The sequence below is a fragment of the Pararge aegeria genome, chromosome 13 (genome assembly GCF_905163445.1).
Source record: "Pararge aegeria chromosome 13, ilParAegt1.1, whole genome shotgun sequence".
In the NCBI taxonomy this organism is placed as follows: Eukaryota; Metazoa; Arthropoda; class Insecta; order Lepidoptera; family Nymphalidae; genus Pararge; species Pararge aegeria.
Genome location: NC_053192.1, coordinates 14,691,763 through 14,707,691, shown reverse-complemented (window position 1 = coordinate 14,707,691; position 15,929 = coordinate 14,691,763). Strand labels below are relative to the sequence as shown.

General features: G+C 35.8%; 1 protein-coding gene across 2 annotated transcripts in view; it reads right to left on the bottom strand.

Annotated features, from left to right (window-relative positions):
* Positions 1-405: 405 nt before the first annotated feature.
* Positions 406-15,929, bottom strand: part of LOC120628667 (probable cytochrome P450 49a1) — a 37,253-nt gene continuing 21,729 nt past the window's right edge. The window contains exons 4-11 of one of the 2 annotated variants that reach the window (XR_005658971.1): positions 9,406-9,500; positions 8,523-8,633; positions 7,424-7,576; positions 5,978-6,187; positions 4,750-4,897; positions 3,344-3,583; positions 2,200-2,574; positions 406-1,989 (exon numbers count right to left, since the gene is read on the bottom strand). Coding sequence is in view for 1 of the 2 variants with exons in the window: in XM_039897219.1 (XP_039753153.1) it covers positions 2,257-2,574; positions 3,344-3,583; positions 4,750-4,897; positions 5,978-6,187; positions 7,424-7,576; positions 8,523-8,633; positions 9,406-9,500 (1,275 nt within the window). In the remaining variant the exon portion in view is untranslated. Of the gene's footprint in view, positions 2,575-3,343; positions 3,584-4,749; positions 4,898-5,977; positions 6,188-7,423; positions 7,577-8,522; positions 8,634-9,405; positions 9,501-15,929 lie in introns of both variants that reach the window. The other variant, XM_039897219.1, reaches the window with a different exon arrangement.

The window sequence follows — 15,929 nt, the reverse complement described above, 5'->3', positions numbered from 1 at the left end:
TAATTTTCATAATATACCTATCATGGATTTCCGCAAAGTAACGTGTGACTCCTGTAACTTTATTAGGTACGCGTCGCGTAGCGTAGGTACTATGCGCGTGTCGGTTTTTTCAAGTTTCAAGAGTATTTTTTATTTTTTTTTAAATATACTACGACAATACACAAATCGCCATTTAGCCCCAAAGTAAGCGTAGCTCGTGTTATGGGTACTAAGATAGCTGTTGAATTACATTACCTATTAAAAATATAAACGAATAAAGTTAATAAAAATTTAGCTTAAAAAAATAAGAGGGAAAAATAAGAAATCCTCAATATTGTATTCACTTATAGTTTTTATTAATCTTAAAATAAGGAAGTAGATATATTTTTTAACAATGGAATGCTAATAATATAAAAAAAGCAAAATCATTCGTAATTCGGAAAACAATTTTAATTCTAATGTTATATAATAACAAAAACATGAAAATCACGTTGAATTCCTTAATATCCTGCAAAATAACGCGAACTAGGACATTAAAAAATAACCTAAAAGTATTGTAATTTATTTTAATTTTATCATAGCGCTTATTATTTATGTTCATTAAGTTCATTAATATTTAATTTCTTATTTAATTTTATTATTTCTAATTTACAATAATATCGTGTAGCCGGGTTCACATTACAGTTTCGTGCGTAGCAGTGTTGCACGGTCAGTGTCGTAGAGTCATTTTCGTATAATTAATGACAAAAAGAAATGAACGTTACTTGTTTCAAAGTCATATACTTTTTTGTCTCATTCTTTTCGAAACGTACCGCTAGGAGCGCTGAATAAGTAGTAGATATTTAACGATGGCGTTTCAGTAATTTATGATAGTGATAGTATGCAAAACTCATGAATGTCACTGAAAAATCTGTCGTCAGTACTCGTCACCGAGCATGCATGCTTTCATATAAAATAATGGACCGTAAGTCGCATTACAACGTAAGAGGAAGTAATACGACATTATTCAATTAATTTGTATCCGGCTTTATTATTTTAACGAAGGACACTTTAGAAAAAAGTTGTGGGGTAATTTAAATAAACAATTGTATGCCTACATAAAAACATGGAAATGTGCATTTAGTTATTACAGGTAAATCACATGAGACCATTATTGCATTGTTGATAACCGCGAGAGTTTTTCATGCATGAATAATAACTACGAGTTTTTAATCGCGCGGATTAAATTATGAGTTAATTTCTTTTTCATGTTACAAAATCTCGGCAAAGTTATTTTGCAGAAAGAAATCACCTAAATGATTTAAACTACATAAAACAAATGGGGAGGAGATCAGTAACGAGCTATTATGTAGTATCAGGTCGGTAGCAGTTTAGCTCCTAGCTACTTACTGACCTGTAAAAGACGCAAGATAAATAAAAATTTGGAACATGTCGAAGTTCATGCGACATTAGCGTGATAACTTAATAATAAATTATGACAATGTTTAGGGACCCGAAAACAAAATCTATTATCTAGCTAATGAGCGTTTTCATTGTGTGAGCGTTGACCGAGTTGATTGACCGCTCGTGTTTGATTTCGCACTTAGCCGAGCGATGGGCTGCGTGAGCTGTATTTCCAAGTTTTTTGTTTGTTCCTGTGTGAAACTTTCATTTCCTATATCAAAATGCTCTGATGCTTTAAATAACTAGTGTAACTTTAAATTGTTACTTTGCGCGATACAACAGGTAATACTTATTCTATTACACTTATAAAACTAATCTCACTGCGGTTCATATCACATTGCAGTGCTAACCATAGTCGGTTTCCAGTTTATTCAAGTTTGTGTTTTTATAAAAGTTGATTATAAACCACTATTCGATCACTTTTGCCCTAGATGCGCGTAGAAGTAGACCCGTTCAATATCCAACAAAAAGTGTCTAGTATGTGATACTAATTATATTTAAGATACATGTAATATATTATATTAATTCTTTACTATATGTCCTCTTTACTCAAAGTTAGTTATTCCGTCACGTCTTTGTTTTCCATACATTAATCAAACTCACATTGGTTGGATAGCAAAATGAGTGAATCTTTTTCATTCCACTAAAAGTTAGTTCTTGATTGCAAAGGTCAATAGTCAATTTAAATAGGCTACCAATGTGTGAGTGAAAATTTATTTGACAACTGGCACCGATTTTATTATTAGGTATAAAGATCGAATTCAAAACCCGTCACTGGAACTTTACCGATCGATATTGATACACACTGTAATGTAAACCAACCTATAAAAATAATCACCCAGCGTTCTGTAGCACAAAATAGTAAGGCGATTGTATTTTGTTCACACCATTAGTGACAATATTGGGCGAAGGGCCATGCCATTCTAACCTATATTTGTCTAGAACTCTAGTTGCAAGGCTTGAGAGCAACTTGCCAACAATGCCAGTTGCCGGGCAAGATTGTCCGAAGGGCATGGAAGAGGAGGGATGGGCCCTGGATGCGTTTAAGGGTCCCCAGCCCTCGTTGCACCATCTTTCTGGAATGAAGGATTTGGCGCGACCCCACTCTTGCTCCACTTTGCTTGAGACGCCGTGAGCTAGGATTATGTCAACCTGGTGGAAATATGGTAAATTTAATAAATCAATATAAATATACTAAGACAAAATACACATCGCCAGCTAGCCCCAAAGTAAGCGTAGCTTGTGTTGTGGGTGCTAAGATGACTGATGAATATTTTTATGAATAATAGGTATACATAAATACTTATAATATACAAATAAACACCCAGACACTGAAAAACATTCATGTTCATCACACAAACTTTTTCCAGTGGTGGGGATCGAACCGACAGCCTTGACTCAGAAAGTAAGGTAGCTGCCCACTGCGCCAATCGGCTGTCAATAATTTTTATCATATAGGTAATAGTTATTTTATTTATGTTCTAGAAGAACTTGCTAAGGGATTTGTTTCCAGCTAGTTCTAGTCGGATTGAACTCATAATTTGCATCTAACTTGTAATTATAGATATAAAATAGAATGTAGCTGAAACAATCAAAACATTTCTTTAATAATAATGGCGATATCATAAGTGCTGCTTAAAATTTATTTATTTTTAAGTCTCTCAATTATTTCAAAGCTTTTTGCTAAAATAAAGCTATATAGAGAATTACACCCAAACCAATCATATATAAATACATCATTTGATAAACTATAAAAAGCCAAGATTTGAATTATTCATCTAACTAGGTGCCATTTTAATCAGCTCTAATCGTTAGAATTTGGATGGGCTCGTTTATCAGAACTTATGATACAATTATAAAGTTCGGAAGTAAAGATTGAAAATCAGGTTCGAAAGTTAAAGTTCGAAAAGTTCAAACTCACCCCAGCAGGAACTTCATATCCACCGACCACAAATTCCTCCTTACTCCTCCTCACAACTCCTCCTGTAGCCGGGTAGAGCCGCAGAGCCTCTCTAGCGCACGCCGAGACATAGGGTAGTTCCTGAACATCTATTCCTTCTTCCCTGGACGCTTTCGCCCACACAACTTCGTCGTGAGCTTTCTGCTGTCTTGCCGCATTCAGAGATAACTGGTAGAACATGCTGATTGCAGTCTGTGCTAGCTGGAAGAGATTTTTCATTTTACAATCTTTTAAATTTTCTACATTGTGAGAGATAAGAGCGGAGCCTGCTTCCAAGCAGCCTTGTCGTTAAAAAAATCATAAATCGAAACCACGATTTACTAAATGTGTTTTAACACATTGTTTGAACTTATGTATTGGCAAGTCCAAAACTACTGTGGGAATCGTATTATAAAAGCATATACTTGATGCCACAAAAAACTACTGCACCTTTCACAAGCGATATGCAGATGTCCCTAACTAAAGTCAATTTCGAGTAAGGCGTTTATAGTATAATGCAGCTAGACGATGCCTATTCACTTCGATTGAAGCGTTCCCAGATTATATTGAGTTCACGGGTAAATTGATTCGAAAAGGCATTCCCGAATCTTTGCGGGAAGTATACGAGCAAAGCGCTTTAGATTTGTCAGAGGGATATAAAGTAGTAACGTAACGAGTCGCGATTCAATGGTAGCAAGCGGAGGGCGATAATAAAACCAAATAGTGTCTGATCAGACTTCGCAATATATCTTGTAGAGTATTGATAGACAGGCGACGTTGTAAGGTTGCACGTCTTGCATTAACTGTAGCCTTTTTACTGATTGTAGATAGAGTAATTAAAGAGAGGAAGGAAACGTCGAAGTCATCCCATTACCGGTCGACTATAAAGCACGGGTCTCCTCCCACATTAAGAAGGTGGATGAGAACGTCGAAGTATTGAAGTGAAAAGATAGTGGAAATACTATGGTAAAGTTGATATTTTCGTTGACTTGTTATTTTTGCTACTTTTACCCTTTTTATAGTTTATATAATTTGAAGTAAGCTGAGGTGGCAATGGGTATAGCACATAGCTCGGAGAACCGATGGACGTTGAAGTTCCAAGGAGATGTCACGACGTTAAGGTCGGCCCCCAACGAGGTGGACAGACGACATCAAACGAGTCGCTGGGAGTCGATTAAAACGAGCGGCCAAGATCGTGGGTTTTAGAACTGCCTACAAAAGATATGTTCAGCAGTGGATGTCAATAGGTTGAAGTCACTGTGATTATGATTACGGAATTATTTCCGTCTTCCGGATTAATTTTATCACATCAAAATAATCCATTTGATTTTACGTGAGAGTCATGTGGGAAAATCACGTTTTTCTTAAGTAAATATAAAACAACTTACGGGATCCACTCCAGCCAGGAATACATCCGCAGCCAAAGGGAGTATCCGCCTGTCCAAGGGTCTCAGTTTGTCTAACAGAATTTGTTCTGGCCTTAACTGATCGTTGTTGAGCTCGTTCAGAGCTCGAGTCAGGAAATGGTCGGTTAAGCTGAAAGAAATTAATTTTGTGTTTATGTCTTATGTGTAGCATCCCATTACCGGCCCACTACAAAGCACGAATCTCATCTCAGAATGAGGAGGTTGTGTTTAGTTATCCACCACGCTGGCCATGTGCGGACTGGTGGACTTCGCAAGCTTTTTAATGCATAGTTTCCTACGTTATGGAGAGCCAGACATCCAGGTTTCCTCACGCAGACATGCCGACATGCAGGTTTCCTCACGATTTTTAAAACAAGCGATATTTTTAGTTAATAAAACACACATAACTCCGCAGGCGGCGCACTAACTTGCGGCACATGCCGGGAATCGAACTCGGTCTCCCCGAAATAGAGGCCAAAGCTCTAACCACTAGGCTATCACCGCTTTTAACAAAGGTAAGTGAAAAGCTCCGATGAAAAAATAATGTTTACATTATTACTAGATATATTTGAAATTCTAATTATAAATAAATAAATAAATATAAATAAATATACTACGACAATACACACATCGCCATCTAGTCCCAATTTAAGCGTAGCTTGTGTTATGGGTACTAAGATGACTGATGAATATTTTTATGAATAATGTACATAAATACTTAGAATATACATATAAACAGCCAGACACTGGAATAACATTCATGCTCATCACACAAAAAATTTCCAGTAGTGGGAATCGAGCCCACGGCCTACTCAGAAAGCAGGGTCGCTGCAAACTGCGCCAATCGGCCGTCTAATTGTTATAAATATTTCGATTAGTCGTTGGTTTTTAGTTTCTATTGCACTTAGAAGTTAGGTATACTATTAGGTCCGATCAAACAGTTTACGTTAGAGCATTGCTGATGTTTAGCTTATAGTCGATCATCACCATCACATCAACTCATTACCGGCCCACTACGGAGCACGGGTCTCCTCCCACAAAGAGAAGGGGTAAAGACCGTACCACCACGCTGGCCCAGTGAGGATTAGTGGATTCCACACACCTTTGAGAACATTATGGAAAACTCTTAGGTATATTAAAGTGTAAAATAATAGGTGACTTTTTATCATCTATAAATTCCTATTTTTATATGATAAGTATAAAAACTCACCAGAAATGCTTGTCAAAAGCTTTTAATGCATCATTGAAGGATGGCGATTCTGGTTTCAAAGTGTTTTCACTTCGAACTAGATAGCTTTCGTTGGCGATCTCCAGTGAGCACCGGACAAATTTTTCAGCCGGTGTCAACTCTTCAATGGACCGCTTTGATAATGAGCACAAATCTTGGATGTGGTCGTCCATTGAGGTTTTCTCTGGTTTCCTGTTTAAAACAGAGGTTATTATTAAATAAAGTTATATACTTCATTAAAACAAAATATGACGCCGTTAAAGAATTGTTTGAATGAAAATCAAACAAATACAGGTCCAAATATGGTAGAAATATAAGGAATATTTTTAGTATAAGTAGTATAAAGAAAAAGGACGTATTATGATGACTAGCAGTCTTGGACTAAGAGAAGTAATTATTTACCTCTAACGTTCTAAACGTTTACCATAAAATGGGGAAAACGAGAAAAGTTTGTGAGCTAGCAACATTCCGCGGGTGTGAAGTCAGACGAGCGCGGGGCGTACACACCACGTTTTTGGACACACTGCACAATGGCTCTGTATGTCCTTTAATCTATGGTACCTAATGTATGGATAAGAATTTGTAATCCCAATTTTGAAAATAGTAATTACCTTAACGGGGAACTTTAATAATTCAAGTTGTTAATGTGTCTCAAAGGCGCGTTAGTTATTAAAGTTAGTGTACCGTTAACATGAAGAGGTTATATAAGATGGAAAATGTTCACATCGTTTAATGGGTTACATAGCACGCCCTAAGGAATTCTCTATACCTTCCAGTGTTCTCAAAAGTTTAACGCATGATTAAGAAAATCGTTAAATAGTCCCTTAGAGCCAAATTGTATCACCAACCGCATAACAAGTCGTTAATCGCTAAAACCACTCAATCCTTATGTTAATAAGTTATTTATTAAATGACATTCAAGATTATTACGATATAGGAAATTATTTAATTTTCTCTATTAGACTATGCATTGGCGTACCCAGCTTCTGGTCTAGGGGGTTTAAGTGAGATTTTTGAAGGCCATACGTCCGCGGCTGTTTTTGAATTTCTTTTTAGAAGACTATAATCGATACTGAAACCAAAACTGTATTTTTTTATTTTTGTCTATCTGTCTGTATCTTGGCCGCAATACATTTACAGCTGATCTCCCCTTGCATGCCCTGCTTAATGTTGCCTTGATTATAGGCGATGATCTTCCAGTTAGCATCAGGTGATCTATAAAGATATACAAAAGGCGGCTTTATCGCTTAGTATCTCTGCCAAGGAACCTTAGGAAACACGAGTGGTATGTATACGTACACTCCAGAAAAATGGATCGTCAATACCAGCCATTTCTCTCCACCTTCTTTAGGTACAGAGAAGTGACTGGTTAAAGAAGACCGGTAAGATTCAAGTGGTAGTAAACATGATCAGGTGTTATGTTCTCACCTGTTATGTTCAGAAGGAACATGCACAGCGCCGTCCAGACAGCCAAGCCGGATGCCGAACATCATGACGCCGATTGTCTCTATCGCCCACCTGTACACCTCTGTCTCCACTTCTTCGTTGAGGGCGTTCTCTGCGTGACGGAGTTCTGCAAGCCTGAGTACATTAAACAAACACTATTTATATTATGTTTTCTGGAATAGTCCTGTATCTTGTAATTAGGTATTTGCCAGTGCCTGATTAAGCAAGCGCGGGGCACGTGGTTAATTCTTTAAAAGAGCCCTCGATCTGCTATGGGTTCTTAAGTATAAAGTGGTAAAAAAAATCCGGTGCAATTTATTCACACACGGTGGAAGTGTAACTTCTGAAAAGTAGCCTACGAGAGATTGAGGTGTATGTAGAGTATCAGAATTATTAGGATAAATGTAAGGGTTCCCACATCTCGAGAGTGGACATGATGTTTTTCAGTGTCTGGGTGTTTATCTGTAGGTATATTGTAAATATTTATGTATATCTATCTATCTATATATATATAAAAGAGAAAGTGTGTGGGTATGTTCCTCATAGGCTCCGAAACGGCTGGACTGATTTCAATGAAACTTTCAGGGAATCTCCGGATTGACCTGGCGAGTAATCCTGTAAAGTTTGGTGACGATCGGAGCACTCCTATTTTTGAACTGTCAAACTCTCAAATACAGCTTTTATTTATTATGATGATATTCTATTGTTGGGTGTACATGGGTGTAGATAATGATTTTCACCCGCTCGAGAAGAGAATAGAAGGTAATGAATACGGAGAGAAATAAATTATTTAATATATTATGAGACTTAAATTAAAAATTTAATGATATAAGTTTATTGTTTAAATAAAATAAAGCAAAATCTAGCCCGGCGAGGCGGGCTGGGTACGCTAGTTATTCATAAAAATATTCATGAGCCGTCTTAGTGCTCATAACACAAGCTACGCTTACTTTGGGGCTATATGTCAACGTGTATGTGCGTAGTATATTTATTTATTCATTTATGTAAATAACTTAATTCAAGCTCATGTTAATTGCGTACAATGTACGTACCGCAAACCGTAATTATATGACGTACGTACCTCCGTGTAACGTCAGAAGCAATATCGTCAAATGCTTGGTCGTAATTACTGAGTAGTGCGCCATCTTGGAGCAGAGTCCTCATCGCCGGCCAAATGGCCTTGATCTCATCGCTGTAACAACGTAATTGTTATTAATTACACATGCACGTGGTATGACTAGGTAGGTAGGTATAATCAAGTATAGTACAGTATTAAGCGTATCTTGATCTGGTCTGTATAATTGTGAGCAAATTATACCAATTTTTGTTAGAAATCAAGTTCCATAAAGCCGGAGTTAAGGGGTAGAAGTCGTCACGTAAGAGAAAAGCGTTATGTCCCCTGCAAGTCGTTCAGTTCCGTCCGGCGTAGTTCGAATATATCTGGCCAAAATACTTGCTTACGCCTTAGTTACAGGGGTATTCCGAACGCAATTTTTTTTTAATGGAGCTTAAATGAAGGAATGCAAACCTGCGCCAGAAAGCTTTGATAGTTTCCAAAATGGCGAGCAGGTTTCCTCACGTTATTCTCTATAACCGCTAAAGCAAGTAATAACTTCAAATTTACAGGTGCACCTTCTGTCACCTACTGTCCCTCACTGAGAGTAAGTAGTTCGATGGGACGACACTATCGATACGTCTGGAAAGAAATCAGGCGGAGGATCGGCAGCATATCGTGCTCTCAGAGGCACGGTGTGAATCACCGCCAATTTCTTAACTCGGGACTTTTTTACTTTAGAATTTCTTGATAGAAAAACTTAATACTATTTATTGATTCGACCCGGGGCTCAAACATGCTAACCATTAAACCACCGAGGTAGATATAACCTTTAGCAGCTAACGCCTCTAGCAGGCAATGAAAAGTCCAACCTATTTTGACATCAGAAGATTATATGTTGGTCTCTTACTTGTGCATTGGGCATTGCGTTCCTGCGTTTAGTCTTTGTTCAGCTAAAGGTGATCCCATCCACTGAGGAGATTCGGTAACGTTGCTGTCATACACCTGAAATAAAAAAAAAATCGGTTTAGTTCGAATTAGATTCGCACAAAAAGGGCACGAAGTTACAATAAGAAACACAACTTAAACAAAAAAAACTTACAAAAATAAAATTGGTTACAAAAAACAACAAAAAAATCTTTTTCTTGTTGTGTGGACAGTGGACTCACAATTTTTCTTGACCTATGTCCTATGTCCCTTCTCTAGGATACTATTTGTATAGCTATTTGTATTGCTCTTTGTCACTGCTTTTCGTCGAGACCCATCTTTGGTTAAACGAATGAATTAGCATTAGTTGTGCCGAACATGGGTAGCAAACAAATAAACATACCTTAGCATTCATAATATTAAAATGCGATACAGCTCATTACAGTACAATGTACGTTATAAGACAATAAGGAGTTACTAAAACAAATAACATTTGTCAATTGTTACAAGAAGCAGTACAGAATAAAGTGTGCGTGTAACCTTTATTAACCGCGCGATTGAATAAATAAATAATCGTAATTGATTATGATATTTGCCACTAGCTGGCGTATAAGTCAAGAAGCGTGGAGTAAATAATTATTATTTTTAAATAGCCGAAACTACACAGACCTATAGTAAGCGTTACTTCCGTCAGAAAAAAAAACTGACTTGTGTCTAAACGTGACAATGACCCTAAGCGAATATTAATACTTTGATATCGATTTTAATCTGGTTTCGGGTAAAACCTAACGAAAATATTTCCATGATTACTTTAAATATAAACTTAGGTAAAACATATCGAAAATAACCTTTGTTCAGTCTCCGTAGGTAACTCGGAAATTTAAATTACAAAATCATAACCTAAAATTATGTTACTTAGTTTTAATTTAGATTCGGTTGATATGATTTTGATTTGATTTAATTATATTTTTTAATTAATTTATTATTTCATTGTTTATAAATTAAAATATAATTACAAATGAAATTTAAAAAATAAAAAAACAGAATTAATTAATTCATTTTATTTGTAATTTGTTTCATTCATATATAATGTTTAATGTTTATGTTTAAGCCTGAAATAAATAATTATTTTTATTATTGTAGTAGATTGCATGCTACTGAAACTTAGAATGTAGCACGAAATAATTGTACTAAGATAATTTAAATTCAATGTTTCCAGATTTGCTTATTAGCTTTTTTAGAAAGATTTACGAGCCCACTTTGTTTCTTAAGTACTTTTACTTTCCCTACTCACTGCATTGCGTCGAACGCGTGCAAGTAAGCGGAGAAGTGAAAGGTGCATCCCGAACAAGCGAGGTGTAAAGTTTGGTTAGATAGAGATCGTATCGTTCTGGCAAAATTATTAAGTAGCGTAGAAGTACGCTGTATGGATAGATATACATTTTTATCTTCTCCCAAAGCTTTATCCAATCTCCAAGCATTGGCGCTCAAATGTAGATAATAAAAGTATAATAATAAACAGGGGTAAACTTCTCTTATTCCCCGGGGCCTCTCCTTTGTCGGGTGGACACGTTAATTGAATCCCTTGTCCCTGAAATCGGAGATATAAGTTTTGTCTCCTACATGCAGGCAATTTAAAAAAAATTACCTTTGTTACGTATGTATAATCTTCACAGCTAAACTGAATTTCGGACAACTTTGAGTAGTGATGCATCCTGCACACTACCTAAGCGTGCATCCTGGAGACGGATTTTTATCCGGGAAAAAACTTCGTTCCTGAGGGACTCTTAAAAACAGCTAAATTGCAGAAAATCGTATTAATTCCATTTGAGAGAACTAAAAAGGTTACGAGGAACGAATTTAAAAAAACAAATTATGTTGCTTTGCATCAACCGCACTGAAGCTACAATATACAGTTTTTGGCGCGAACAATGGCGCATGAATCACGGAGATAACTCCACAATCAAGAGACGAGAGATGACATTGCTTCCGATCACACCGACACGTAGCAAAATTAAACCTAAAATAGGAATTGGTCATTGCTACGACCACATATAAAAAAATTCTTTATTTATTTATAACTCAAAGATATGATAAAAAAACAATATATATTTTGAAAATCAGAGTGTGTAAATTATTTATTATACATGCTTGACTATTGAACTACACTTATAATCTAATAAAAATGTGTAATGTGTAAAAACGCTTTAAATTTAAAATGTAGATGTTACATATATTTATTAATTATACAGAGTTTGGGTTAAGTTACAGATTTAAACGCAAGAGAGTTATTATTTAAATGAGCTAAACAAATATATTAAAATATCCTCTTTTTACATAAATAATGTATAACATTTAATTATCTAGCTGCACTTTACTGGTTTGTCAGAAAATAGAACTAAGATTAAAATAAATAGAATTCTTAACTTCTATCTTAGAATTACCTTTCCTAAGATATAATTCCAAGCGATTAGCGTTCCGGTAAAATGTTGCGTGAAATTATAATTAAGAATTTTATCCTATTCTCTTAACTCATTAACGCGCTTCTTAAACTGCATTCTAACTTAATTAACATTTTTTTTTAAACTTGCGGGCATATTACTTGTGAAAATGATGATACATCTAAAATTGTTAAATTTTATAGAAGATAATTTTTTAATTTCAATTAAAAATAATTTTGAAATGAAAAGAATAGAGCATTTACGAGAAAAGCCCACATTGCAGCTAATAGTAGATTTATTTCAATACGAATTGCTTTTTTAGCAAAGTCATCCTTGTCGCAACTGGGCGTGTTAGCCTACAATATGTTGCCAAATAAAAAAAAATGTTATACCACATAATATGATAGATGCAGAGATGCTAACTTCGATTTCGAGTACTTGAAATGAAAATATCCGTAAAAATTAAATGTAATGAAATATTTTTATTTATTTTATTTGGAATAGAAAACACTATCAGTTCAACCGGTGGTGATCTGTCATCTCCATACTTTACGATGATAATATAACTGTCAAATGTCAAATTATATTTTTATACGAGGGCAAACGGTTGGCAACTTGTTGGAAATGTTCCTGAATCTGGCTTGGAATCTGGATTTAAGACGTTATGGACTACTAGCTTTCGCCCACGGCTTAGCTCACGTTAAGTTCAAACCACAAAAAGTACATAGAAAAAAAAAGTATTTTAACTACAAAGGTTTGAATAAATGTCTTTCTGCAAATAGAAAAATATGAACGTAAATTACTTAGGAAATCAAAAACATTCAAATACAATTTTATTCCCCTATTTGATGCCTTTGGAGCTGGAATTTTGAAATTAGTGAAACACGTGTTTCTTTATTTTTAATCGAAAACCTTAAATCAAAGTTTCATGGATGTAACTTGAAAAATACATTGATAAATGAAGGATTTTCTACAAACTTTCATCCCCCATTTAACTCTCTTAGGGTTGGAGTTTTCAAAAATCCTTTCTTAACGGATGCCTACTTTGTAATAACTAACTGTGTGCAAAATTTTAGCCCTATCCCCCCCCCCCAGTTGATAGATCAGTCAATCAGTCAGTCACCTTTGCTTTGATCGCACTCAAGTGCTCAGTTAAAACTCTAATTAGTCTAGTCGATACGCAACGGTGTGAGCGGAAGATTGTAGAGTCAACCAACTTTGTCGGCAAAATGCGAGTACGAATTAAAATGTAAATAATAAACAAAACAATTAGTATCTGTTCGCGATGCGTATGTAACTACTTCTTGTATTCCACCATTATGTAAACTTTGATGTTTTAATTAGCATTTTGCGTATTTCAAGGTGAATTTAATTCGCGAGATGGTACTTTGTAAAAATTAATATTTTTACTACATTAACTAGTAAAGTGAGTTTATGCTACTTTTGCTAAACCTATAAAGTCCGCTTTTAAACAGACTTATTTTTATTTATATTATATATAAGTTTTCAGATAAATTACTATAAAGTGTCATAGTGTTTTACAAACGATACACAAATTAGATGAAATTTATAGAAGTCTTAATACGACAAAACCACGGTATCTTATACTAATTTAAACTACCGTTTTAGAGATTCATTGACACATCTAGGTCGATTTCTTTATCTCTCTCTGAGCCATTTTCCGCACGTAAGGAGCTTCTCTTGCTTTACGTGGAAAATTGTCCCCGCTGGAATACAAGTTCGTTTAGGAAACCTAATTCTGATTGCTGGGAACTTTGGGAGTGATGTTAAAGATCGCAACTAAGTTCTGCATTTATTTGCTACATACACCCCAGCAACACGAGCATTTGCTACATACACCCCAGTAGCACGAGCATTTGCTACATACACCCCAGCAACACGAGCATTTGCTACATACACCCCAGCAACACGAGCATTTGCCACATACACCCCAGCAACACGAGCATTTGCTACATACACCCCAGAAACACGAGCATTTGCCACATACACCCCAGCAACACGAGCATTTGCTACATACACCCAGCAGCACGAGCATTGCTGCTCTGTTTCCATACCCGCTCTGCGTATAGGTAAGCGATATTACGAGTAAGTTCATTATTAACAACTACAGGGCACGAATCTCTCAGTGGAGTGGTGACAACTGTATTAAAATCTACCGCCACCACACAACACCAAAGGCCTTTTCCGTATACGCATAATTTGGGGAAACGAGAAAAGATAGTGCTTCGTCAGATTGACCGGAGAACATATGAGGGCGATCCGTGTCTAAACTAATTCACACGTGAGTACACAATGAAAAGCACGTGATAAAATAATGCATATCATATCGAAATCACCCAGACATTATTTATTTACTTACCAGAAAAAGATAATTCTAAGTAGATAAAATACAAATATAAAAAAAGAATGTCAAGTGCGAGTAGTTTTCGATGCGTGGAGTCCGTATCGTAATGGCAACTATAAAGGAATCGAATAGTCCATAATTTGCGGTTATATTTAAGTTTCCATTCAAAAATTAAAATACTCATATTATTCAGTCAGAACATACATACATACGTATTAGTTTATATTTTCTGCGTTTCCATGTACACAGTCCGCTATAGCATAAAGCGGCCTGTGTACATATATTTTCGTAGCTAGTCTTGCGCGATTTGTCACGAGCATGTCGAAGTCATCGGTGACGCGAACCCGTAGGTTTTTCTCCTACCAAAAATCACTCAACGCGGATAAAGAAGTTATCGTTTTAAAATATGAATTGAAATACTTTAGACTTTAAACATCACTGAGTAGGCGTGACTTTATGTATGAAAATAAATTGTGCTTTGTATTACTACGTTTTTACTTTTAGCCTTAAAACATAATTGTAATTTTTAATTTTCAGTTTGATACAATACAGACGGACCGCCAAGTGAGTGATCTTACAAAGCTTCGTGTTTCATAACAAAGTCGCTACGTAACCCTAAATTTATTTCCTAGTACAAAAATATCACGAATAAGGTCAACAATATTATAATGCAAATGATAAGAACGTATCGCAGATCATTTATTGCATTCGTGAATATTTATCTTGGTGTTGTCAAACAAACGCGACAAGTGGAATATCGAGCGATAAGTTTTACGACTTTTAATCGCTGATTTCGTAAACACGCCCTCTCGCTACGTCAATGCATGAGAGATTGCAAAATATCTCAGTTAGGGCTGATTTAAGTACGGCAGCAATGGCAAGAGACGATAATTTTTTACCCCAATTATATCCACTGACAAGGAATACAATTTAATAATTTTCTTTAAAGATACCCGACCTGTGGGATTTCTACTAACTAAAACCTTCTCGGTGGCCAACTTCATTTGGCTAGATAGATAAGATATCCCATCTTAAGAACGCATTGGTTCCTCCCATGTAGAGCTCGTTCCGGGAGAAAATAATCCCCCGACCTTATGTGCCTCGCTTTGGGCTACGGCAAGCTGCTGCCTTCCCCGGGTCGTATAAATTGATGGTAGACGCGCCAAAAGCTTCAACCAACATCTTAAGAAGGTCGGATATAGATGGCTTTGTACGGCGTGTATTGCGAGGTTTTTTTTTTATACATTTTTAATAGTGTTTAATTTTTCTTTTATAATTTCACTGTCGAAAATTAAAAAAAAAAGTATATAAATAAATGATAGAATATAATATATACTACATCCACATATTTATTTATTTATTCTATTATCATAGTTACATAATTTTAGGAAAGAAGATAAAATGCAAGACTATGTCTTCTCCTCATCAAGACCTGCGCTCGCCTGTTCTTAGACTATACGAATTGAGTACATTATGTGTTTATTAACTTATCTCCAATTTGTACCGTTGGCCAAATGCGACCTCCATATCGCGAATTATAAGTAAATAAGTATTTCAGTAAGCTTTCTATTCTCGCACATTTTGTAGTTTTTTATTTATTCAGATATGGTTTTACTGGGATTCCGTGTTTCTCACACCAGTGGGTGCAAGGGGAATTCTTATTTACCCCTACACCCACTGCGTAAGCGCAGGAATTATATG